Source organism: Coturnix japonica, chromosome 9 (genome assembly GCF_054131305.1).
Source record: "Coturnix japonica strain WE chromosome 9, WE-NBRP24, whole genome shotgun sequence".
Taxonomy (NCBI): Eukaryota; Metazoa; Chordata; class Aves; order Galliformes; family Phasianidae; genus Coturnix; species Coturnix japonica.
This window is the reverse complement of record NC_140671.1, coordinates 5,694,671-5,721,007: the sequence shown is the minus strand read 5'-3', so window position 1 is coordinate 5,721,007 and position 26,337 is coordinate 5,694,671. Positions and strand designations below refer to the sequence as shown.

The 26,337-nt window shown below is 51.7% G+C and overlaps 1 protein-coding gene across 4 annotated transcripts; it reads right to left on the bottom strand.

The window, feature by feature from the left end:
- Positions 1-781: 781 nt before the first annotated feature.
- On the bottom strand, positions 782-22,932 carry RPH3A (rabphilin 3A). 4 transcript variants are annotated; one of them, XM_015878451.3, is made up of 21 exons: positions 22,460-22,932; positions 16,185-16,273; positions 15,835-15,849; positions 14,889-15,032; positions 10,372-10,501; positions 10,041-10,127; positions 9,604-9,769; positions 9,375-9,401; positions 8,463-8,585; positions 7,906-7,992; positions 7,773-7,820; positions 7,504-7,701; positions 6,811-6,890; positions 6,370-6,444; positions 5,618-5,727; positions 5,137-5,263; positions 4,859-4,915; positions 4,554-4,705; positions 3,567-3,648; positions 2,960-3,056; positions 782-2,837 (listed from the first exon to the last, which is right to left on the bottom strand). In XM_015878451.3, exons 1-21 carry the CDS (start codon positions 22,685-22,687, stop codon positions 2,707-2,709), a joined length of 2,253 nt encoding a protein of 750 aa, XP_015733937.2. In that variant the 5' UTR covers positions 22,688-22,932; the 3' UTR covers positions 782-2,706. The 4 variants fall into 4 exon arrangements, with proteins under 4 accessions (XP_015733937.2, XP_015733941.2, XP_032303768.2 ...); XM_015878455.3 differs by lacking the exon at positions 9,375-9,401; XM_032447877.2 differs by lacking the exon at positions 15,835-15,849.
- Positions 22,933-26,337: the final 3,405 nt, after the last annotated feature.

Genomic DNA, 26,337 nt, shown 5'->3' with positions numbered 1-26,337 from the left:
ACCCCTTCCCGGCCTTCCTTGTTATTAGTGGAGCAGCAGTGGCCTCTGCCGCTGCATTCCTGCATTGCAACAGCAATACTGCAAGGCCTGGCTGTCCTTTCAGGGATGCAATGTGTGCCGAGAACAAGAGAGATAGGGACCTGTTGGAGTATGTCCAAAGGAGGGTCACAAAGATGATCCAAGGGATGGAACACCATCCCAGGGGTCAGACTCTTTAGCAGGGTCTGCTGTGAGTGGGCAATGAGGGCAGTGAGGCACTGCACAGGGTGCACAGAGAGGTGGAGGTGCCCCATCCCTGCAGACAGCCACAGTCAGGTGATGGGGCTGTGAGCACTGATGGAGCTGTGGGTGTCCCTGAGCACTGCAGGCAGTGGGAACTTCCAGATGGCAGCTGCACTGTATGGGGACAACTCCAAACCGAGTCTGAGCACAACAAAGGGCACTGGGATGTTAGTGCTGTGCGGTTGGGTTACTCTTCAATGGGATGCATAGCAGTGTCACAGCAAATTAGTGACTGCCCCAAATGCACTGTGAGATTTGTGTTCCTCCTGAGCCAAGTTATGCTGAGAGCCCACAGATGCTTTTGGAGCACATCCCATGGGGAATCCTCATCTATCACTAAAACCCCATTGCACAGCAGGGCAAAGCCAAGCTCCACAGCCCTGGGAGCTCCTTGTTCTGCAGAGATGGAGTACAAACACGACCAAGACTGCCCCACCCACACCTCCCACATGGGTTCCTATTCTCACAGGGAATGAAAGAAGCCAAGAACCACTGGTTATTTATTTTTCTTTTCCAATAGTCTCACTTTATTAGATACCACATCAAGAGAGGATGTTGTGCTGCATGCAGCGGAAGACTGGAGTATTTCTATTTCCTGTGTAACGTTTTCTCCTTTCTGTTAATATTTGTAAACTGATATTTTGCTGTAAAATCACTGCATGCAAGTTGGAATGCAAACAGCAGTAGAAGAGGCTTTTTTGTTTCATTTTTTCTCTTTTTTTTTTTTTTTTTGGTTATCATTGTACCATTCCCCATCCATATGTGCATGCTTTATTTACAACGAAAAGAAACTAAAGAAAGTCATTCAGGGGGCAGGAATTACCATCAGAAAAACTCAGAGGAGGGTGGCAAATAGAGACAAGGACCGTGGTTTGCACAATACCCAGCAAGTTGCACTTCATTTATTTTCATGGGTGCCAAGAGACGAGTTGAGCATTGGTTGTCTGAAGGGGGAGCAGGGCACACTGATACAGGACACAGGAGGAAGCTACCTTGGTAAAAGCAACCTTAATTTAATAGCTCTGCACGCACAAAGGAAGGTGGTGCTGCTGCGTGGCTGGAATAAAGGAGCTACTTAGATTTGATTTCATTTGTTCTTTTTAAAAGGTAACTTCAGACGTTTCTCCAGCATTCCCTCATTTCTAGGGGGTTACGGAAATAAAAATATTATATATATATTTATATATGTATCTCAAGAATAGGAAAATAATTCATCTCATTGACAAGGAAGCTCTGCAGTACAGCTGGATTAGAGCACAGTGGGACACAGCAGCGAGTTGCATGGGGTAGCAGTACAGCCAGAGGGGCTGGAGCCGGGCTTTGCACAGCATGCGCGGGTTGTGGTTGACCAACAGGACAGCCCAGCACTGCTCAATGGCGTTGCTATGCTTGAGGTTGTCCAGAGACAGCAGGGGAAGCAGGATGGGACCAGAAGTGATGGGCATCAGCCTGAGAGCACTGCGGCTCTCTGCTAGAGACAGCAAAGAAAACACCTCCAGACAATCGTTAAAGCACAGCTCAAAGACAACAGGTCTTGTGCAGACTTGCAAAAACAATAAGCAAAATATATACATATATATCCAAAAACCAAAAAGTTGGAAGACCTCTACCTGTTGAAGCTACTTTCAGTGTTTGTGGTATTGTAAAGCAACGATCTATGAACATAATGACTAGTTGGTGGGAAATTTCTTCTCCCTTAGCTTCCTTCCTGCACGGTGCAGCCAATGTTGGGACAGCCCAACTGCACTGGGACAGCAACAAAGCCCCATGCTACCCTCAGTTCACCCTAACCAGCCCCAGCCTTGCAAGCACAGCATGGTTCCCTGCACACCTCTACCAGTGTAGTACAACTGGTGGATCTTCCCAGCAGAAATTCAGACTCACTGAGATATTTTCCACATGGAGTGAATCAAAAGCTCAAGCTGTGCTCGCAGGGTGACATCTGTGACACAGGCTCTGGATACTGAATGATGGTTACAGCCCACATCAAGCCAAATTTTTCAGTATCAGCACCCAACAAGCAGAACCATCCACTGCTGCCACATCCGTGCTCCAAGCACAGCGGATCCAGGGGCCACACATCCTGTACTGGGATGGAGCAGTGAGCTGGGGCAATGGGACACGTGCTGTCACACACACCAACACCATGGCAGCACACGTGAGACTACTTAGAAAGAGGCAAAGGGATGAGTGTCTGTAACTATTGCTTGACAAAACTGCACACCGGGATAATCTGATGACCCAAAAGAAAAGGAAGTGAATACAAAAGATCTGGGTTTGTTTTCACGCAGAGGTGAGACTGGGGCACAGGGGATGCTTGGAGGAGGCAGAGCAGCGGTGCTGCTCAGGGAGCGTAGCAAGGTATGGCTGCACTGGAAGACAGACAGACCTACGGGGGGGTGCAGGGCTGGGTTGTGGCTGCCTTTAATCGCTGGCAACGTGGTTCTCATTCTGAAGGGTGTGCCAGCGCTCAATCTTCTTGTCCTTGTTCTTCAGACACTCGTACCAGTGTTTCAAGCGCTCCCCCTTTGCCGTAATGCCGAGCTGACAGCCACCTATGGGATGGGGAGGAGGGAAAGTTCAGAGTTGATGCTGCTATTCCACTGCAAACCATTTCCACTCACCCATAGAGCCAGCCCCATATGGGGCACCCAACCACATGGAGATCTCCACTCACCGATGTAATCATTAGATTTGCCAATATCGTAATCCCAGACAGAAATGTCCAGGGACTTCTTGGCCAGGTCGCTGTGTTTGATATCATAGAAAAACTCCTGCAATGGGAGAACACCCAAATCACCCCATGTCTGCAAAGAAAACACACCTGAAAAACTGCAGTAAGGAATTGAAAATATCCTGAATTCCTGAATTCAGAAACAAGGAGAGGATATTTAAGGGGCAGCAGTGAAGAGCAGATGCTCTTCCCCTGGATGGCAGCACAGTCCACAAGCCAAGTTAGAATCATAGAATCACAGAATCATTAAGGTTGGAAAAGACCACTGAGATTATCCAGTCCAACTGTAAAGTTCACTCATTGCACTTAAATGAGTGCTCTGAATGTTCCCCATCACCTGAACCCCAAAGCCTCCAGCCACAACACTTCCCTAGGAGATGCAGGAGGAGCCTGGCAAGAATTCCTCATTGGATTGGTGGCCAAATCCAGAGAGATGTATCACCATAATAGGCCAGGGTGCTGATCCCACCCATAGCAAATCTAGATCTGCCATGGTCTGCAAATACCATTAAGGTTGGTTTAAGAATAGGAAAATTACATCCATCCTTACCTCATTAAACTCAGGATTCAGTGTTTTCTTTTTAATCTGGGTCTTATGCTTGGCCTTTTTTCCCATGTCAGGTTTCAGCCAACTGGGGGCAACAGAAAACAGCTCAAAATTCAAGTGAGAGAAGAGTGTGAGCTCATATGGTACACACAAAAAAGTGATTTTTGGACTTGAAGAAAGCAACCGGAGATATTTAAGGCAATGAAACGGGTCAGCCAGCCTCCCTTCCCACTTTCTAAAATTATCTCAAATAAATGCTAAATGAGTAAAATCTTAAATACTCTTTTTTATCCCCTCTTTCCTCGTACTGCCAGACTACACATGAGAAACCACACAGCCCTGTTTTGCAGGGAGCTGAGCTCAGCAGAAACCCATCTGCAAGGAGTGTTTCCCTTGCTCACAGCAACCAGTGCCACTTTCAAACCAGAAAGCTGACCTTGGGGCCGTGCCCAGCCCCTCGGTGTCCTTACAAAATAATGCAATTGGTCCCAAGTCTTCTTTTCCAAAAGAAAACTGCTGATGGAAAATGCAGCCAGGAATGTGTCAACACATACATTGGTGGTCAGATTTATGTTTAAAAAAAGCTAAAAATAGCCCTCGGTGTTTAACAAAATGCAGACCAGAGCTCTCAGCCAAGGTGGTTTCATCCAAAGAATGTGGAATTGGTCAGGGGCTCACGCTCCACGTTTGGCTGCAGACCCAAAATCAAATTGCATGGTTGGCATTTGTTAGATCTGTGCTGGAAGTTGGTTTAAAAATGGAAAGCCATCATTTATTTTCTGTTTGTGAAAATGGAAAATATCAGGAAATAAAAGAGAGAGATTGAGAAGGAAGATGACTTAGTTCCACTCAAGATGCGCAACACGGGTGCTACTGCATGGCTTTTAGGGAGATTAGAGGGTTTTTTTTCCTGGTGACCCCTATGGCCACATGTCATGGGCAGTCGGTGACTCCCAGGCTGTGTGTTATGGGCAGTGGATGCACACTTACAGTTTAACGAAGGGGTCTGAGTACCCATTGGCATCCATGGCTGCCAGATGCACACAGCGCACGATGCCGACGATCAGGCCTCCCTGCTGGGTGCTGTACATGAGGGACACCAGGATCTTGCCGCGCTCCTCCACATCCCCACCGCGGTCCACCTGCAAGAGGAAGCAACTGGAGGTAAGGACACAGGCTGAGGCAAAGAAGACAAAACAGACATGATGGAGACTTACAGCCACGCAGAACAACTTGTTGGTTCAAAGAAAGGTTACAGTGTGAAAGATGAGATGAAAAGTGCTGAGGGTCCCTACCTCCTCCTCATACAGAGCCATCCCACGAGATGAGCCTGTTGTTCCAGTACGCTTCATCTGGGATGGGGAAGGGAAGAAAAGACATTGCCATGAGTGACCACAAGTGGGAGAGGCTAAAAGGATCCCTGGAGTCCAGACTTTAGGTGTAGCTTAGAACTTGCCCCTAAAGACTCAATGATATCCAGTATCTACACTTCTGGGTTGACCATAAACTCCCTCACACGCCAGTTGTTAACAACCTCAAAAGAAACTGTAGCAGAAATTTCATAGAAACTCACTGGTATTACTCTCTCCAAGCAGATGTTGAAGTTTTTTTTCTGATTGGCCTTGAGTTTTTTCAAGGAAACTCTGGTTTCTCCAATAAACTCGTTGTGGCCAAATTTGTCTTCATCGCACACAGAGATCCTGAAGGAAAGAGAAGAGCAAAGTGAGCATCAGACAGAGAGGTTACAGCAACACCTGGAACACAAAACCACATGAAAACCCTCCTGTGCCAAAATGGCCAGAAAATAGAACTTCTCTTATGCCAGGATGTTTGAATGTGCTCTTAATTGAGGCAAGAAGACTAAAGGAAGAAGTTTCCTTTAGGAAGGAAACATCATTTTCAGGAACTTCTAATCATTTTGTTGAGCTGTATACTGTAAGATTATGAAGCTCAGATGTGGATCCCAAACTCTCCATTTCCAGGTGCTCTGCCCATACCCTTTTCTCAGCAGCATCCTGCCAAGCATCATGCAATTCCCCAGCTCCAATGCTTGCCTGAGTGTTTTCCGTGTCATGTCCTCATCCGTGATGCCGTGATACACCAGGGTCTCATTCCACACCGGGTTGCGGGTGTTGCGTAGGGTCTTTGTTCTCAGCTTATTTGACTACAACACCAAAAGAAACAGGGCACCTGAGCCAGAGCTTTGGGCACCTGTAGCTTATGGGAGGCAACTGGGCTGCGGCATCAAACATTTAAGCTCTTTCCTGATGATGACACTTGGATTTACTCTGCATGAGACAAGGCAGCCAGCACATCTCTGTGCACAAAGTAAACCTGCAAATGCCAATTCAAGGCTTTTGCTCTCAGTTTATCCCTCGTTTTGCTCACAGTTCCCCTGGGCAGAGCTCAGCTGTAGGACTGAGCTCTGCACCCTGAGCACAGAGCCATGCCAGTGGCCCCGAGCCAACCGTGCTCCTGCATTCCCAAATGATTTCCACGCTGAGCCGGATCCAGCTGGGCTGGGGAGGGAGATTTTCAGAGCTTGCTTTGATGCGATGGGGAGGAAAAAGAAGTTAGAGTTCACTGCCTTAATGGGTCCTTCTTCACAGCTCTAATTAGAACATGCCATGACTTCAAAGCAAACCAAACTTTCAAACTCTGGCAATAATTAGGTTTTGTGTTGGGGAGAAGCCACACCAAGACTTCAAGGGGAGGTCTGCTGCAAGCCAGGGGTCTGGGAGGCTTAGAAAACCTCCACTCACTCCCCATACCATGGCCAGCACACCCAGCCCAGCATAAGACTCACCTTGCTGGCCCCAGGCAAGAGGTGCAGCTTTACATAGGGATCTGCCAGGCCATTCGAATCCATCGGTTTCAAGCCCTGAAATATAATAAAGGAGACATAGGGAATGAATCCTTGTTAAGCGAAGCAGGGAAAAGATGAAAACTATCCATTATATAAGAAGAGAAGGGAATGGGGAGAGGGAAAAAAAGAGGAGAAAGGGGAGAGGGGAAAAAGGGAGAGAGAGGGAGGGAGAGAGAGAGGGAAAGAGGCAGAGGGGAGCAGCTCTGAACATCTGTAGTGCCCAGAAGCAGGAAAAAATCCAACTCCATCCCTACCAACCCCAGGGCGTTGGGCACAGATTCACACCCGTGAAAGAAAGGCAGAGAAAGAAAGTTCCATCCGGCAGCACCGCACACACGAGATGACGGGATGCTGTCGTGGTGGGGGCCGGGAAGGGCTCACCTTGGCACGGATGAGCGTGCAGTGCAGGGCGCTGTTCTCCTGGTCATACAGAAGGCTGAACTCCAGCGCTCCCAGCGTGGCTGCATGGAAATGGCACTTCGTAAGAACCCCAGCCAATACCTCTGCTTAAGCAACCCCGATTAGCAATAATTAGAAAGATCTGCCGCTTAGATGTAAAAGCCTCTTATGGATATCACAACCCAGCACGAGCCGAGGATGCAGAAACCCTTCCTCGGTAGGAACAGGCTGGAGAGGTAAAGTTGTATCCCTCCAGGGATGCTCATCCTCAGGCAGCAAAGTGACTTGTTAGGGGAGTAAATGGCCAAACATTGAGATCTTGTGGCATTAAGGTACTAAAGCCACCGTGCCTTTCCTACAGGTGGATGGACAAACAGCCACATTTGGTCTTCTTGAAATGGGAAGTTCTCATTAGCACAGACAATAGTACACATTTGAGCTGAGAAATCTGGCGCAAAACTGAGGATGGGAATGGGCTTGACTGCAGCTCCGTCCCTCACACAACTCAGATGTCAAGAGCTAATACCAAAGCACAAAGACACCCTAAGGCTCCTTCCTACATTTGGAAGTACTCAAAGCACCACAGGCTGAAGTTCTGGAGAGCACTGCTCACGTTCCAGTTGGCTTTCCCACAGAAACCCACACATCTCCCAGTCCCAGCCCCTGGGTACGCACTGCCTTCATCAGAGTCATAGCTGTTGGCATCCTCTTCCTCTTCCTCTGGAGGTGGCTGTCGCAATGGGGCAGGGGGCTGTGGGGCTCCAGGTGGCCGAGCTGGCCTCTCATCCCGAGCTGGGGCTGCAGCGTAGCCTCCAGCCCTCTCCTCCTTGGGGGCTGCACGGGCTGGTTCTGGGGGTCCTGATGGTGGGCTTGCTGCAGGAGAGACCCCATTAGCCCCCATTCTGTGTAGTCCCCAGGCCCTCAGCAGGAACCCAACCTTTTACCTTGTGTTTCCAGCGTGCGGCCAGCTGCCCCAGGACCTGGTCTTGCCGCTGGGGATAGACATGGTTAATGGGATGACCATGGTGATGCCCACTCCAACACTGGGGTATCCACCCCAGCCCCACAGCGCCCTACCTGCAGGGGCTGCTGGCCCAGCAGTGGCAGCGGGTGGCCGCAGTGGTGGCGTGGAGTTGGTCTGCATGGAGTTGGCTCTCTTCACACCTGTAAGTGGAAGCAGAATCAGCACTGGCATTGGGATGGAGAAAGGCAGTTCTGGCTGGGAGCTGAGCATTGCCTGGACATGGGGCTGACAGCCTCCAGCCTTGCAGAGAATCCCTACTCCTTTTTGCCCCCAGATCACCATTTTTCCTTCTCTGCTTTTGAATCCAAACAACATTGATCATCGCTCCACCCTCAAACCAGGCAGGAGCTACAAGTCTTGTTGGGGGCATGTCCTCATCCTTGCTAGCTGTAAGGGACAGGAAAAAATCCTTCCTCAGAGCAGCACCCAGCATGTGCTGGAATTGCAGATAACTTGGGACATTTTCCAGCCATTCCCAGCCTTATCAACATCTGCAAGCTCAGCCCTTGAGTGACAGGTGGGCTCATCCCATCACACCACTCAGCAAAGTGAAATGGATAGGTGTCACCAGTGTGCATGAGCACACCCATGTGCAATGCATGGCTCTCACCAGGGCTCCTGCTGACCCCACTCTCAGCGGTGGGGTCACGGCTCTCTGTGTCCTCACTGCCGCATGGTCCCGTCCTGCCCTCAGCTGGCTTGCGGACCCGGGCAGCCATTGTCACCTCACTGCCTGCAAGAGTGAGAAACAGGGTGATGAGATTCATCCCACCCATCCCTGCAGGGAACAGGAGGAGGAGGAGAAGAAGGAAGAGCCACACGGAGCCTGCACAGAGCACTTGGGAACATCCAAAGGACACAGCTCATCACAGGGACACCAGGAGGCAGAAAACAAGGACATCCATCAGTGCCCATCAACCCCTTAATGGCCTTACAGGACAGGGAGATCATATTTTCTTTTTGCCAATCATCTGCCATTTATTAGCAAGACGTCAGCAACAGCTGCCCGTGTCTCATTTGCTCACCCCCCGGCGGCCATCCGAGCGGATAAATCACCGCCGCGCACACCGGGGTGCCTGCACTGCTGCTCCTTGATGAATAGCAGCCCGCAGATGGGATGCGAAAGGTCCCGGCACTCACCCGGCTCGTGGGTATAAATCTTCACTGTGACACAAATGGGCTGTTTATCCTTGGCTGCGCGCAAGGAGAAGTGAAATGCAACAGATTGTGGAGGGAGGAAAAGGGGTGAGGGTGAGGAAACGGAGAGGCAAGGAGTCATTTTCCATGGGAGCTTTAGGAAAATGAAGGGCAGGGTATGAGCATGCTGGGGGCCTGGAGCAGCTGGGACAAATCCTCCCCGTATGGCAGGAGAGCAGCAGCATCTATAAGGAGTCAGCAGCTCTGCTCAGCGCATTCAATTGCAGCTGATAGGAAGGTCCCAAGGAGCTCAGCACCAGCAGAAAGGAGAAACCCCACTAAGGGAAGGCATTGGGAGAGGGCATGAGGCACACACGGTGCTTACCGCTGTGGTCCTGTTCATCTGCCTGGCCTTGGGAGCACAAACAGAGTGAGAAGCAGTGAGGGATCCCACAAACCCAGAGAACTCCCCCCAAGAAAAACCCTTCAAGAGGCAGCGAGGATAGCAGCATAATTTCTGGGACCTTAAAAATACCCCTAGCATCCTCCACATCTGTCAGGACACTTGTTTTTAGGGCTCAGAACAATTGGGACCCCTGGGCAATGCCACTTACCCCTACCAGGTGTGCGGGATGGCAGCTTTGGGTCCGGAGCTGGAGGCTCAGCTGGGCTAGGCTCACTGGGGGCCGGAGGCACCTTGCTCTTGCTGACGGGCATCGGCTGGGGCAGCATCTGCTTGGGCAATCCCTTGAAAAACCAAGCACCAGAGCGCTTCCACACCTGGGGGGAAAAAGACAGGGGGTGGGCTGAGGGCACACAGCCCCTTATACCCACTGCCACAGCCCCTAATCCACATCCTCACAGCCCCTCTTGCTGTTTATTCAACTCTGATTTCTTGCTGTGACAACCGGGAGCCCCTCTTCAAACCTGAGATTATTTGAAAGAGGAGAACAAGGCATTTTATCCCAGAGCATCCTGTAGAAACCATGCTGACGGACATGAACAAGGTACAACAGTGCTGTCCCTGTGTAGGGAATGTGGCCATGCTCACCTCCCGTTGCTCACTGCAGATCTTGCACAGCCAAATGGGGTGGGGACGGCTGTTGGTTGTCTCAACACCACACTTGGTGCAGACGTTCTGCAGAGAGAGAAAAGTGCCGTGGGGCAGAAGGATAGAAGGATGTCACATGGGGATGTTAGGTCTGGGTCAAGGGGAGGCAGGATAACGGGAGATGGACAACAAGAGTTGGGACAATAAGAGTAGGGATAATGAGAGATGGACAGCGAGGGATGGGACGAGGGATGGACAACTGGAGATGGAACAACTTGAGATGGACCGATGAGAGATGGAAAAACAAGAGAATGGACAAGAAGATCCTCACCTTCTTGCAGTCCTCGCAGACAACACAGGCAGAGCCACGAGGCCCCAGCTGCTCCCCGCAGAGGATGCAGCGGTTCACGCCATCCCCCAGCACACTGCGGCGCATGTCCTCCAGCCGGGTCATCAGACGCCTGGAATGGTCACAGTGTCACCATGGGCATTGCAGCCCTGCCTTGGGGGGACTTGGGGCAGCCTCTGCTTTTCAACAGGAATGCAACAGGGGGAAAACAAGCCCCAGGAGGCCCGCTGCAATATTACAATCCCCCATGGGATTACCATAATTTGCACTCCTATTGACTTTCCTGCTGACGCCAACTGCTACACGTGCACAAAAATGCCAAGTGTCAGCATCTTCTTGCAAAGCAGTTTGACGTCAGCCAAGCAGCTTTTGCCCAAATGGGAGAAAAAAACCAACTCAATAGCCATCCATCCAGCTACTGAAAAGAATATTGCAATGGCTCTAGCGAGAAGGCTGGATGAATTAATTGATTTTCTCATTTTCTTTGGGAAAATATTGCATATAGTTTACCATAATTTGCAGCCCTTTGAGTAAAACGCCAAAAAACCACCAGAGATCAGTCTGTAAAAACACATCTGTTAACTGCAAACGTACAACAAACAAGCCAACAGAACCCAACAGTTGAGCAGCTCAAACTCGAAACTCAACAGTTCAGCCACCCCCAGCAGCACAAAGGGGGTTTCATCTGCAGGAGAGCAGGTGCCAGCTATGAATGTAAGACCCACAGATAGTGCTGGAAGGGGAAAATAATGCATCACTGATGGCACTCAGGGAGAAAAAAAAGGAAGAGGGAAGGAAAACAAGAGTCCACCGGAGCGAACGGCACAATCCTTACCCGCAGGGAACTTCTCCACTCCCATCACAGCATGACCCAAATCTGACAAAGATGCTAACGCAACATGCATTTGAAAAATAAGGCATTTAAGAGACTTTTTCCCACATCTGATGACATCTGCGGATTGATGATGGCTCTGCTGATGCCAGCACCTTGCAGTTGCTGGCAATCAGCGTCCCAACCCCGGTCAGCATCCCGCATGTCATATCCCAGTGTGCACTCATGTCATTTTACATGGGACCTTGGAGAAGAAAAGCAGCAAGAAGGGAAAAACAGGTTGCAGGCTCCAAGGCATTTTACTACAACTCATCAAATGACATACCAGTAGCTGGCTGGGTTAACCAGGAGCTTCTGGGAGCTCTTTATCAGCTGCTGAACCAAACCCAAAGCATGGACTCATTACTCCATGATGAAGCAGAGGTAATCAGCCCCTTCAGTATGGCTGCAATGGCTTCTCTGGGTGGGCAGTGTGCTTAACTCTACTGGTAGGCTTCCAGCTAGTTGGTTTCCCACTGGTTATTTCACACTGATGTGAAATAACCCACTCAATGTGTTTCCCATTGATGGGTTCCCATCAGTGGGCTCCCGCTGGTGGATTTCCTACTCATGGGTTTCCCACTGGTTCCCATGCAGTGGGTTAATCTCCGTGCACTCAGTGGCAGCAGGCTATTCTTTGTTACAGCTTTATTTCCAAGAGCTGTGATGTCTGTCCCTGCCTCTGAGCATCTGTTTAATGCTCTGCAGATCATCCTACGTGATTCCCTCCTACGCAACCAGTTGGGTACCGAAGCCATTGGCGTAGGGTCATTTTACACCCCTTGACTTCAGAGCTGGATTATCTCAAAAACAAGCATCATGCTCATTAAAGCCTAGAAATTGATTGTTCCCAAACTACTTCTTACTTATATGAAGCCCATGGCAGAGATGGCTTTTTGCTGCATGCCAATGGTGGCTTTCTACCCCATATCCGACCATGTGCAACATGAGCACTTTGTCCCCCACTTGGCCATGGGAAATATCTCTGGCTGAAAACCCTTCATTTTCTCAGCAGCAAAGCACATTTATCTGCATTTTTCCCCCTGCGCTGCAACAGCTCAGCTTCAAAGAGAGGCAGCTTCCCGTTGGAAATCTGCAAGCCCAAACAAACTTATTATAGAAACCAGAACAAATGGCACAATCAAAGAAGGGGAGGGCCAGGGGGGGGGAGAAAAAAAAGCCTTAACATTTCAAGAGATTCATTATTTAGCTGCAAAATCTTTCCCAGTCTCTCATTTAGCAGAAGGAGCTCCTTAAGAGGTTTTTTAACCGGTGGAAGTGCTTCAGCTGGCAGTGAACACACCTGTGGCACTCATTTAAAACGAAGCCCATTTGCCTAATTAAAACATCCATTCAAGCCAGAGAAATCGGGCTTTTCTTCCTCCCTGATTCAAATGCTGCCATGAGAGGAGGGTATAAAAGATTAAAATCGAAGTCCTGGGGTGAAACTGGCAGAAGGAGGCAAACTGGGACCTGATGGAGGAGATCAGTGGGCACAGAGAGGTGTTTTTGGGTTGAGTATGAGCTGCTCTCCTGCTGCCAACAGCAGCAAGATTTACAGCACTTCAAAGCAAATTTGGTTTGTTTTCTCCACTGCATCCTGTGGTTCTCCTGCCCTGGCAGTGTCCATCCATCTTTGCCTTCCCATGGACTTTTCCTCCTTCTCCATCCAAGTGCTAATTTTGATGGCACACATCAAACAACCATCACATCCCCATCCCATTCCCCTGCAGCATTACTCTTATCACCATGTGCCCTTCAAAACACCCATCCCTCTGAGTCAAAGAGCAGAAGATAACACTGATAACAAATGGTTTAAATAGGGTATAAATAAATAAAATAAAATAAGCAGAGGGGGAAGAGAAAGTGGTGGCACTGAGTTAAGCCCCACAGCTTCAGGTTCCTGAAGGCAGCATGCAGGGAGGAAGAAAACCCCATCCATCACCGAAAGGATGTGCTTGTGGCTGATGGCAGTAAGATAGAGCCAAGCAACACTGCCTATCTGGGATGCTTCACGTGCACCTGAGATAAGAGCAGTAAAACATTTCCCTGGTAATAAAACATCTGCCTGGCCCCATAAATATGCTTTGGGAAAGCACCTGCAGCAAGCAATGGTCCAGGACTGGCAATATTCCCTGCTGCCATGCAGGAAGGAATAGCATAGGATGTATTAAATGGGATGGCAGTGGCACAGGGATGCATTTGGTGCAGTGGGTAATCCTGCATGGGGCAGGGATAGGGGAGCTGCAAGGACAGCAGAGACAAGGATGGGACAGGGTGGAGGCAGAGCCACACGTAGCTGGATCTGGGGGAAAGATATCCCTTATAACAAGCCTTGGGCTGCAGGAAGCCCTCCATCAGCCCATTGCATAGCTGCTGAAGGTGATTCAGCTCCTGCTCTCCTTCCAGATCTCTCCCTGCCATGAGACATCAACCCAGCCAAAAGAAAACAGCACCAAAGTGTCCCTGTCCTACAGCCCCAATCAGCACCCAGCCCACGTCTCCCTCTGGCTGCCCCGTTGCTAAAAATAAGCTTTGGCTGTGGATTAATCCCAGCTGTGTTTGACATGAGTGACCCCACAAACATCTCCCAGTGAACGCATCGACCTGCTGCTGGGTGAAGGAAGGGGGTTTGGTCTGAGGTCTCTGAGTACAAGGCATTCCCTCCCCCATCCCCCCCCCGGCACCCCATAAGCTATTCTTTATATTTACCAATCCTGCTTATTATTATTTTTAATGGGAGCTCCTTTTCCACTTGGGGAATGCAAAACCCAACATCTCCCAAGGGATGCAGTGATCAACAGCTGCATCCCTGCAGGCATCATCTTCCATAACATGCAGAGCTCTCCTGAATAACATCTGTAGGCACTATCCCCTATTTCCATTGCTGCACATCCTCCACTTCATGCTGGAGCCAACAGCACGAAGGAGCTGGCAGAGCTCCTCATGTGCCTGCTTGGAAGGGGAATTGGCCATGGGGTGCAGGGTACCATCCCCTGCCTATTTCATAGGGATGGGGGGGATATCTCCCTCCCCCAGCCCGCACACCACAAGTCTGCGAACAGCTGCTGCAATGCACAATGAGGGGAAAAAAAACAGATATCTTCCTCACTGCTAACATCCCTGGGAACGTAATCCAAAAAAGCATCACTGCTGAGAGTAATTCTTAGCAGGCTGGAAATGTGCAAAGCTGGGGAAATGCTGCTCGTAAGCTCTATTGCAGAATGAATCAGCAGCGAGCTCTCTTTGCCATTCATAGGCGCTTGGAGCTGGTTTCTACAAGCAGCAGAGGGAAGCTCAGCACGCTTCGGTGCTGGATGCGAGCAAACTTCTGGTCCTGGAGCTGCTCAGAGCTTCTCCAAACTGAGTGTTTTGGGAAATAAAGCAAACATGGTGTTGCCAAGAGTTGCTGCAGCCTGCAGATAGGACAGTTTGCAACAGTGGAGCACTGTGAACATGCACGTTTAGGTGCCATTCACCAGCACAAAGCACATGTCAAGGTCTTTTGGTGACCAACAATCAACAAGACCATTCACTCTCAGCCCAGAAACTCTCCAGCATCACACTGGGTGGAACACTGAAGGCACTCATTGTCCCCAAACTGTGTCCCACCGCCATGCCCGCTCACCCGATGCGCTCCTGCTCCATCTCCTCCATCTTCTCAGCGCGGGCGATGACGCGGTTGATGATCTCCTTCTCCTCATCCGTCAGCTCCTCTCCCTTGCGCTGCCGCTCGGGTTGCCCACCCCGTGCTGCCCATCCTGCAGGGATCCTGCAGGGAGAGGGCAGAGGGCAGCTGGGCACCATGTTGACCAAAAAGGGGGAAAATCATGCAAGCCCTCCCTATTCTCCATCCTCTCCCTATTCTCCATGCTCTCCCTATTCTCCATGCTCTCCCTATTCTCCATGCTCTCCTCCTGGCTGGAAGCAGCTGTTTCCATGTTCCAGTTTTGCATTTTTCCCCTTAATTCCCAAACCCGTGTGCTCAGGTCCCCATGGCCATGTCCTGTTGGCTGTGCACATGGCATGGCCACACCTGTCCTCGAATGCCACCGTCCCCCCTGCACAGTCTCTCACTGGGCTCCATGCAATCCACAGAGACACTAATTATAATTAACCCATGGCTGAGACTGACGCTGCACATTAAAGCCCATCTGGCTGCCATCCATTAGCACTGCAAACCCAAAAGGTGTGAAATCAGTGCTGGAGGTGGCACTCCTGGTTCTGTTCCAAGAGTGGGGACACTGAGGAGTGACTCAGAATGCAAGTGAAGGGATGGTGAGGATTTGGAAGAACCATAGCAGAGATGTGAAGTGCTGGAGGAAGTCAACTTCATGGTTAAAATGATCTTTTTGTGCTCCCTGAGCTGTTCTGAGCATCTCCCCAGGCACCCTGCTCCCACCGGAGCTACAGAGCTTGTCAGGGTAAAAAGACCATAAATTCATTAAGGCAGTGCTTCCTAAAGATTATTGCATTTCCTATATAGTCAGGGTGAGGTCCTCCCTGTCTTTGTGAGAGTGTTATAACCCAGCTAAAGTGCAATAGGGCAAAAAAGAAGCAAGCGGGATACTCACTGCTCCTTCTCGCTGCTGGAGGCACAGGGAAAGAGAGGAGACAAAGATAAGGGGAGGAATGGGGTGGGGGTGGCTCAGCCCATGCTTGGCCACTGTATATCCCCATCCACAAGACCCCATGTTCCAAAACCATCCTTCATGTCCCAAAACCAGTCCCCATATCCCAAAACCAGACCCCTACATCCAAAACCAGCCTCCACATCCAAAACCACTCTCCCTGTCCCACAACCAGCCTCCACATCCCCAAACCAGCCCATGCCCACCCATCCCACCAGTACAGAGAACTGCAGCGTGACACCCACCAGCACCCAGCAAGGTGAGATGGCCCTGCCCGCTGTCCCCCCCCTTACCTGGCTCTGAGGGACATGGTTCTGTCACCGGGGCACATCCAGCGGTCAGAACTGCCACCCACCACCGCGTCGGTCATCGCCGAGGGGACCTGGGGGGACACGGACGGGTTGGGGACGCGGGGCAGGGAACAGCGGTATTTAGCATCCGGCGAGCGCTGACTCATCGTGTCGGGCAGTCAAATCGCTTCGCTGGGTTTTGGCACAAGGAGAAGCATCCATCATTTTCCCCACCGGGATACAGCGGAGCTTTTTGTCACCCTCAGGCTGGCAGCCGGTGCTGACAGCTGCCGGTGGAGAGGGGGTGGCACAGAGGGGGGATAACCCCGCCTGGCCCCGATCCCACTGCCTGAGAGCTGCAGGGATGGGGATGGCACTGCCCATCACTGCCGGCACCGTGCGCGGAGCCCACAGCCCTCCCCTCGGCACGGATGTAATTAACGAGATGCCCGACCCTGCATTAATTACATCTCTTCAGAGCTGGGAGGGAAGAGGAGGTTTCCCTTCCAAAGAGAAAAATATATGTATAGAAACTGGGAAACTTTCCCCCACAATCCAGCGCATCCCCTCTCCTGGGGAACAAAACTCCTCCTTTAGCATTTTGGCATCTTAAAGTCCCTGCAAAACACAACACCGCGCAGTGCTGGAGGAGATTCCAGATAGCAAAGCCCAGCCTGATGCCAGCCCCATAGCTGAGTACCATAGGATCCATGGGTCCGTCCATCCATGGGTCCCCCCCAACCTCTCCATTGCAGCGCATGGGGCAGCGCATCATTGCCCGCATTGCTCTCAACACATGCATTTGAATTGCTCCTTCCTACCTGCAGCACCACTGGGGAGAAAAATAACAATAAATCCCAAACCCCTCTGCAGAGCCTGGCCCGTGGTGACAGGGCTGCAGAGTTTTACCTTGGTGCAGAAAACACCAGCAAAACTCACTCCCTTTGGTGCCAGCAGATGGGGGAACGCTGATGCCTGTTTGCAAATGGGTTGGAGAAGAAGGAAGAAACAGACCCCTCAGAAATGGGTTTCATTGATTTCAAACCTCCTTACTGATTTCAGCAGCCACCAACGCCAGATCACAATGATTGGTGCTGGTTTTACCTCCCAGCATGAGGACACCGGGTTAGGCTGAATCAATAAATAAAGAGGTGCTATTTCTGGTGCCATTTCCACATCCCCAGCCGAGCAGGGAAAGCAGTTTGGTGATGTTTCCCCTGGGCAGCTCCGTGCAGGTGGGGCTGAGCCTTGTCACAGGGCCAAACCCATCATGCTGGGGAGGAGGAGGAGGACGGCAGCACCAGGGATGAAGGCTGGGCCAGATGATAACCCAAGAGCAGGCATAGAACCTTGGTAAGGAAGGAGGCCAATCTCATGTTGGGGCAATGGGAAAACTGGGAGCTGAAATCCTGAATTCTAAGCAATAAGAACATGTGCTACGTGCCTGGAAAGGGGAAAAATATATCCCCATCCTCTACTTCCTGCCCTGCAGTGTTGCAGGGATTTTGCATCTGTCCCTTTAGGGTTGGCAGAGGGTGGAGGATGGCCTTTGTTTCCCCCAAAACTTCACAGTGGTATCTATGAGAAGTCCATGGGGGTAATCGGTGCTCTGCTGGCTTCGTGTGGCGCCTTTGCTTTGTGCCAAAACAGGAGGCTGATTGACAAGGTCGGCTCAATAAGCAAATTGCTCATTTCCATCCCGCAGCCACTGCCGGCACCTGCACTGCAGCAGCAAAACTCCCGGCACGATTTATGGTCAACACTGGGAACTCAACCCCACATCTCTGATCTCATGGTTGGCATCGCTGCTCAGGTTAGGGAACTGGAACCCAATGATCTTTAAGGTCCATTCCAACCCAAGCCATTCTATGACTCTGTGATTTCTCCCCCCATTGCTTGTCCTGCCATGCTCAGGGATGTGCCCAAGGTTGGCTGGGATGTCCCCAGTAGACCCTGAGCAAGGACTGGGGAACATCCCTGGGTTTTCCCAGCAAAAGGCACAGAGATGCTGGGAAGAAAACTTCCCCCACTGGAGCTTTCTAACAGCAGAGAGGCCACAGTGCAAATGGAGAAGAGCCCGGAGATGGAGGAGTGCAGGAGCCCTTCCCTTTGCCTATAAATAATAGATTTGGAAGCTCTACTTCACATTACTTCCAGCAACTACTCTTGCTTGGCCCCAGCGCTTGGTTGTGCCTTTTTAGCACACAGCAAAGAACAAAATCAGCTGGCTGTGGCTTTCCCTGCCCCAGATCTCTGCAAGAAGCAAGAGGCTGTGGCAGCCCAAGCCGTGAGCTGGGTGACATTAATGAAATGGAAATTTTCCACCCTAAGGTGCCCAGACTCAGGGCCATCCAAAGCTACGTGACCCTTGTTCACAGCACACGCAGACACCGCAGACAGAGCAGAAATTAACATGACTCTGCCAGATCCTTTAAACCGAGCCAAAACCCAACCTTGGAGCATCCCCAGCACCATTCGGTCCCATGCTTCTGGTGCACCCCAGCACAGCCAGGAATAGCAGCAGGGTTTTAATTCCTGGCCTTGGGGACGAGTTGCGTGATGCTCCATTACTTCTGTATGATGGAGCCCATGTGTCTGGCTGTGCTTAAATAAAAAGGGATAGAATGACTTCCTGGCATCACCCTGCACGGTGCCCACAAGGCAGCAGAGCACCCAACATGGGCAGCCCCATGAGGAGACTCATGGAATGGACCCACCCTGCCCCACATTCCTTCAGCCACGGGGCTGGAAGGGGGACCTGGAATCATCAATCTGCCAGCTGCAGAGAAAGGGTCCCTATGGTAGTGCTGACCCAAAGCCCTACAGATATCTGCTATAGAAAACAGAAAATTCAGTATTTTAAAGCCTCTCAGTGCAATAATCAGGCTGTTACAGTGAGCTCAACATTTCTCACTTCACGGTGCCTGCAGAGATGTTTCCACCAGCAAAGACACTGACACAGGCAACCTATTTCTCCAGCCTTCTCAGCTCTGCAATGCAGCTTTCTTAAATATTGAATAAGTCTGCCGCTCTACACCACCTGCCAGTGCCAATGATGAGGTAATTTTTGCATTGACAAAGCCCTAATGCGATTAATCTGGGTTGAAAGAGGAGGATTTCAGGGCTGCCCGTTCACCCGGTGAAAGGTGCAGCTCCAGGTTCCCCACCAGCAGCCGGACCCCGAGCGAAAAGCCAACACGGTGCCAAAGCTGAGAGCTCCCAGGGCAGCAGTGCCAAGTGGGGCTGAGCTCCAATGGAGCCAGGCACTGTCCTTCAGGGCTTTTGTGATTCACACCCAGCTGGGACAATAAGTGGTTGGTAACCCAACAGGTTCCCCATTGCTGTGCCCATGGGATGATGGGTGGGAATTTAGGGAATGCTGACCCATTGGCTCTGAGCAATGAGGAGAGCAGATGTGGGTGCTCTGCTGCAGGACATGGAGCACCTCAGTTTCTCAGCACACACACGTGCATCCCCAAAACACCTTCACTGCTGAATCGCTCCCTGCTAACTGCTGCTTCCATGGGATCCTACAGTCTCTGTGCTCCAGCAGAACTGAACGCACCATGCAGGACCCAGAGTATGAATGTGGTGCAGGCACTGAGCTCACCATGCTGCTCCAAATAGGTTGGAGGGGACCTTAAAGCCCATCCTGTTTCAAGCTGTGCTATGGGCTGGTTGATACCCCGCAGCTCAGGCTGCCTATAATCCCATCATTGCCTTAGGCACTTACAGGGATGGGGCAAACTCCAAACTTCACCTGCAGGGCAATGAGCACTCGTATTTTGGCTCATCTCAGACACAAATCATTGCAGAAGGTTTGGGTAAAGCCAAGCAAGCTTCTTCATGGCTCACATATTGGGAAACTGCCTATGTTAGGGACTCCCCTTCAATGGAAAGAAAAATAAGATGAAGATCTCAGCAAGCTGAATTGTGTGGGTATAGTAACCTGACCTGGCAGCACTGGGCACACATAAAGGCAGAAAGGGATGGTGAGTGGAAGGAGGGATGGGTGGGATGATGGATGGAAAGAGAGATGGGTGAATGAGAGATGGGAGGATGAAAACAGGGCCAGAAGGAGCAGAGCTCCGTGTGCGTGCACCCTGCACCATGCATGGGCAGACACTGCTCAGCCCCACCTGGGAATCAGGCTCCTGCACCAGCTCCCAGAGTGGCACAGCCTGCACCCATCTGCTCCCAGCAGCACTGCTCCTGCAGAGACCTGCACTGTGAGCACTTGTAAATGCTATAAACACAGCCTTGGTGTGAGACGACACAAGGCAGAGAGGTGGGATCCAGTGCAAAGTCCTCCGGTCGCATTGCAGCACGAGCAGTGGCCCAGGAACCCTGGAAATTCAGCTTTGGAGAAAGAGCCAGAAGCAGCAAGTCCTGGCCCTGGGGCCATGCCATCCTCCGGCCCCTGCCAGGCATGGCAGGGAACAGGGAAGCTCATCCTGCAGCTTGGCACCATTTGGTTAATTAAGGCTAAACGCGGCCAGCAGGTGAATGAATGGCGGCGGTGCCTGCAGTCTGCAGGTGCAGCAATGCTCAGATGATGGGTACACAGTGAATGCAAAGCACCGTGTGTCCTGGCACTTGGCATACCCCGAACCCACCCTCCCAGCCCCATGGCATCCTTCCAGCCCCCATTCCCAGCTTCCTGCTGTTCTCCAGGCAGAGATCCATCACAGCAGCATGCAATCAATTCGGGCTAATCAGAGAACCATAGAATGGCTTAGGTTGAAGAGGACATTAAAGATCACCCATTTCCAACCCTGTGCTATGGGCTGGCTGCCTCTCACCAGATCAGGCTGCCCAGGATCCATCCAGCAGAGCACCTCCAGGGATGGGGTTAGGCAGCATAATGCCATCATTCACATTGCTCCTGTGAACCCAAGCTCCCATCCAGGCAGTGCCCACCATTTCAATGGAACAGATCCCAATACAGGGACACCCCACACACCAGCAGAGGCAACCAAAGAAGTTCAGCAAAAGCTCCAAGAACTGCCTGTAAGTGCAGCAATGCAAAGAGTGCTTGGAGGTGGCACGTCCTGCTTGCTGCTGGGAAGTCAGGAACAGACCCAAAAGCCGCCCTGCAGGGGGTGAGCACCTGGTCTGCACTGCAACTCCTAACAGGAGCAAGGAATGGGATGGGTGCATGTCCCATCATGGGATGCTCATGGCTGCAAGGCCATGCATGCAGGTTGCAGGCCCCACACCTCGTTAACATCACTGCCCTCATCCCAAATGCAACCAGTGAGCAGAAGGGGAGTAGTGCAGCTCCAGCACGTGGGTATCAATTAGGACAGCTTCCAGCACAGCTGCCCCATAGCCCACCATGGGCACCGGCCCCAGCCACACCCCACCCAGCTTAACAGAATGAGCAATTAACCAGCTGCCCGTGCCCTGAGTGGTTCATCAGCTGCCACCACTAATTGGCAGCCACTGCGGTGTCGCTGCCTCCAGGTCTGCGGCAGGAGGACAGTGCTGCCACCACCATGAGCTGCGTCCCCTCCTCTCGAATCCCACAGCACCCCAATACTCGGGCACCAAGAGCTGGGTGCACCCCACAAAGCGCCCAGCACTCTGCTTCCCTTCAGGGTGCAAAGCAGGGATGCAAAGGAAGAGGAGGGAGGGCTGAGGGAGGGCTGTGAAAAGCAGGGATGTGTGGATGCTCGTTCCCAGTGGGGTCGGGGGGCAGCTCTGCTGGAATCCCACCCCGCAGCCCCAGCCGCTCCACGAGGAAGGGCTGAGCACCGATCTCCCCTACACTCAAAGAGAGCAGCTCGCTAAATCCCCGCCAGATGAACGATGCATCATCAAATAAACCCCTGTATCACGACATTAACAATATTTATTTTCAGGCTAAGCTGCAGCCTGGGCTTTTGATACCAGTAATTAAAGCAAATGGTTCATCTGTTATCAGCTTTGCATCCCCGCAGGCAGCTCCCTGCGTTCTGATCCTTGCCTTCTCCCTTTCCCATCGCATTCTGCCCCGGAGGGGACCACCCCGACCCCCACGTGCTGTGTCACATCCCGGGAGCGATGTGGCACGGACCGAGCCCGGAGCAGAGCGCACCCCATGCGCGATCGGAGCGGCAAAATGAAGAAGGATTCCTCGCTCACATACCGCCGATTTTGGTACCATCGGCAGCACTTCTGCCAGTCCTGGAACCGAGCATCGATGCTCGGGCACAGCCTTGTCCCCCCGCCCCGCAGCTGCCTCAGACCCCCGGCCCCGAGCAGGGCAATGCAGACCCCGGCTCTCAGCCCCTTACCTGGCCCGTCCCGGCTCGGCGCAGCGCGGCTCCCCGGCAGCACTGCGGAGCAGCGCGGAGGCGGCGCAGGGAGGGGACACGGTTGGGGCGGCCCCGCAACGCTTCCCGCCCCGGGGCAGAGCCAGCGGTATCCCCCTCCCAGCCTTCCCTTCCCCACCTCCTGTCCTCATCTACCACATTATTCCCATCTTCCATCCCCATTCTCATCCCTTCTCTCACGTTTTCCATCTCCCATCCCCATCTTCATCACTCATTGCATCCCTCTCCCACCCCATCCCTGGGGGTGTTCCAGCAGCTTTCCACCCCACAAACCACACTCAGCCCCCAGCTGCCCCTCCAGCACCTCCTCACCCACATATGGGTGCTCAGCGTGGGACAGGAGCTTCCCCTGCACACCACCTCCATCATCCCCAACACAGCTGCATCCCACCAGGTCTCAGCTCCATGAGCTGAGGTTTAAGCAGCACAGGGATCCCTCTTTGAAGAGAGAGAACAGTGGAAGGACGGAGCACACTCCTGCCTTCATTACGGGACGCATCCCTCCACTCAGGGCTGGGTTTTGATTGGCATTCACACCGATGCTTGACGGGCATCTCCTTCTGCTCCCTCACACCCATGGATTTTTATTTATGGCTGCTTATGCAAAGCAGAGCGAGAGACGAGCGCGGCGCTGTAAAGCTGATGCGCCCTGACACCTTCCTCGGGGAGTCAGAAAAGCAAAAGAGAGTCTGCAGAGGTTTAAAAAGCAGCTCTAAAACGTGCTCTCCAGCAAGGCAGTGAGGAACACCTGCAATTATCTGTTCCGAACGCCTGGCACTTCCATTCCCCGCGCAGCCGAGACAGCTCCTGCTCTAAAAATAAAGGAGCCTCCTCGGATTTTGTTGAATTATAAATACATTTTGGCAGTCTGGTGTCTCATGCAGCAGATCAAAAGCGGGGAGTGGTAGGGGTTTATTTCCTCTCAGCTTTGTTTTCGTGGCTGTGAGATCTCTAATTGTCGCTGGTTTGTTACATCCCGCAGTGAGCGCGTGGCACGTGCCATGGGGCTGGCTCAGCTATTGCCATATGGAGGGAGGCTGTCTCCATCCTAAGGCATCATGGGCAGTCCTATGGCATGATCTGGAGTCCTTTGGCACCACTGGGTGTCCTATGGTATGATCAGGAGTCCTTTGGTATCACTGAGTGCCCCACGACACAATTGAGAGTTCCGCAACACCATTAGATGCCCCATGGCACCATTGGGCATCCTATGGCACCATTAGATGTCCTACAGCATGATCTGGAGTCCTTTGACACTACTGGGTACCCCATGGCATCATTGTGATTTCCATGGCACCACTGGGTGCCCCATGGCACCACTGAATGATAAAGGTTAGAAAAGACTGCCAAGACCATGTTCCCCATGATGCCCATAAACACATCCATAAACCATAAATCAGACCCCACTTTAGGACACCCAGGAGATGGGTGTGAGTGTGCAAAAGCCCAAAGTCAACTCTTGCAGCAGGGAGAGGAGGACCAGAGACTTTGCAAACCTTTTCCACCCCAGTGACACAGTGGAGTGAGGTGAAAATGGCACAGTGACACCCATGAAGACCTCAAATCCTGCAGGCAGCCCTGGCACGCTCCCTGGCAGCACTGTACAGCCCCAGGCTCAGCCGGCCCCACATCGTTGCAGCCACTTCATTACAATCTTTTAATAAGAGATGTGCTAGTTTTACATTCATTTTTCATTTCAGATAACGTTCTGTCCTATATAACAGCACTATTATCCTTGGCGAGGTGAGGGGAAGAATATATTTCCTAAAAGACGGGCGACATTAATTTTTCAGTCAGTACCATAAAAGATTTAATCTCCAACTCCTCTTTTGTTAATGGGATTAGTATAACTTATTTACTGATTTAATTAATTGGCGTATCTTCCGCTCGGCTGGGCGCAGCAGCTCAGAAACAGGCTGCTATGGGAATAACTGTGCTTCGTTCTCTTCTAGGGGCTGCAGAGCACACACAGCTGTGAGCTTTATAACATTGACATCACATCTGATGGGGCTCATTGAGCAGAGGGGGAAAAAAAAAGGAGCTCCATCTCCCCTCCAACCCATGAACAGGTGGCATTTCCTACAGCATCGCCAAGATGTTTCCCATACGATGCGGTATGTTGCGATAGAGATACATCCAACGTGGGGCTGTTGTGTGTTATTGTGCATCTTGGCCATCTCCCATCCCCTCCATAGTGCCCAGAGAACTCCCAGGATGGGAGGTGTGGGGGGGACAAAAAGGGACCCCTCAATACCTCCTGCACTGCTTTATATAGGTCACCCCACGCTCAGAAGCAATGCTGGCAGCGGGGGAGGTTGGACTTCACACTCTTGCTCTGCGAGCTGCTTTTCTAGGTCACCAACCCACAGCGGTGCATTAAAATAGAGCCTCTCCCTTCCCTGTTCCCCGCGGCCGTGGGTTGCGATGCTACGGCTGCTGCAGCCGCCAGCCAAGGGAAAAGGGGTGAGGGGCTGCCAACCAGATCCACACCGACCCCAGCAACATTCATTGTGAGCTGGGCAGGGTGATGCTGCATCCAAAATGATGGGGGTCCTGGGGTGCATGGGAACACCATGGGAACACCTTCTGCCCCGTGCTGTTCCCATCCTAGGGGTTTCCTCTCTTATTTCTCTTTGGGTCTGGGAGGCTCCTAAGCCTTTTTCTACCTTTTTAAAGACTCTTTAATGCTGTATTGTCAGCCCTTTGCTTCCTGTGTCAAGCCAAGCAGAAAGTGCTTTGCTTCCAGAGCGGAGAAGCAATCATGGTTAAAGCCCACAAGGAGCCCTATGGGGATGTTTCCCTGATGGCACCAGAGCAGTGTCTGGAAGGGATGACAAGCAGGAGCTTGGATGGCTGAAGCTGACACAGGGATTAACGTGGTGCTAAAATCAGTGCTTTAATAAAATCATCTAAAATCTCAGCACAAAGAGCAAGCAGTTGCCAGCTCCCCACCCCTGTTGGGACCAACACACCTCCACCAAGCAGCAGCCCCATTGTGGCTGAGCATCGTGCCCACACAGCCTGCAACTCAGCACCAAGGGCTGCTGGGGGAGAGCAACTGCATGGGGACCTCTCCTTGTGCCATATCTGCTTCTGCTCCACAGCCATGGATGGACGTGGCCACCTCTTGTCTGTGGTCACAGGAGGAGCTCAGGCAGCAAAGTTCCAAGCTTGAGCTTTGGCAAAAGCATCCCCAGTGCCAGGATCCTCCTCTAGGAAAGAAAAAGACCTTACAATAACACAGGATGGGGCTGGGGTTTCCCTTTGAGGACCCCCCACTGCTGGGACAGCACTCGGCTTTTCCCTCCCTATGCTCTAAGAGCAGTGCCCAGGAGTCCACTGCAGCCTGCTCTTTTCCAGGGCTGTAAATCCCGCCACTGAGCTTTTTCTGCTTTTCTTCCTTTTTTTTTTTTTGCTGCTTGGCAGCAGCTCAGGCCATATTTGTGTTTTGGCTGCCAGCAATGCAGCATTTACAAACCTGCCCTGGATTTATCTGCTGCAGAGTTGGCCAATAAATTAACAACACAAAAGTTGGGGACGTGGTGGAAACAGCAATAGTAGAGGAGCACCAGCCCCCTCCCACACACCATCCCTCTTCCCCCACCTCAGTGCAGTCCTTACAGCAACACACCTTCATTTCCTTTTCCAAATGCACACTGTGCCTTTCTCTCCCTCCAGCTGTAGCTGGCACGTGCTTGCATCGCTGCTCGAGGAGCTTTAACTACCTTTGAAGCCCTCAGTACTTCATCAAGGTGGCAGAACAGTCACTCAAAGCTGGGTTTTTTGGAGGGGGAGCAGGCAGGCTGGGAAGTGATGCTCTGTGGATCAGGAGGGCACCA

What these genes read in the sequence shown, in the direction of transcription:
- RPH3A (XM_015878451.3), bottom strand. Translation starts at nt 22,687, where the DNA reads ATGGAAAACGTGAGAGAAGGGATGAGAATGGGGATGGAAGATGGGAAT. An exon ending in GCTTGGAGAGAGTAATACCA is followed by an intron (nt 4,916 to 5,136) that starts GTGAGTTTCTAT and finishes TCCCCATCCCAG; the next exon opens with ATGAAGCGTACTGGAACAAC. An exon ending in TGGCTCTGTATGAGGAGGAG is followed by an intron (nt 4,706 to 4,858) that starts GTAGGGACCCTC and finishes TTCCTCTTGCAG; the next exon opens with GTGGACCGCGGTGGGGATGT.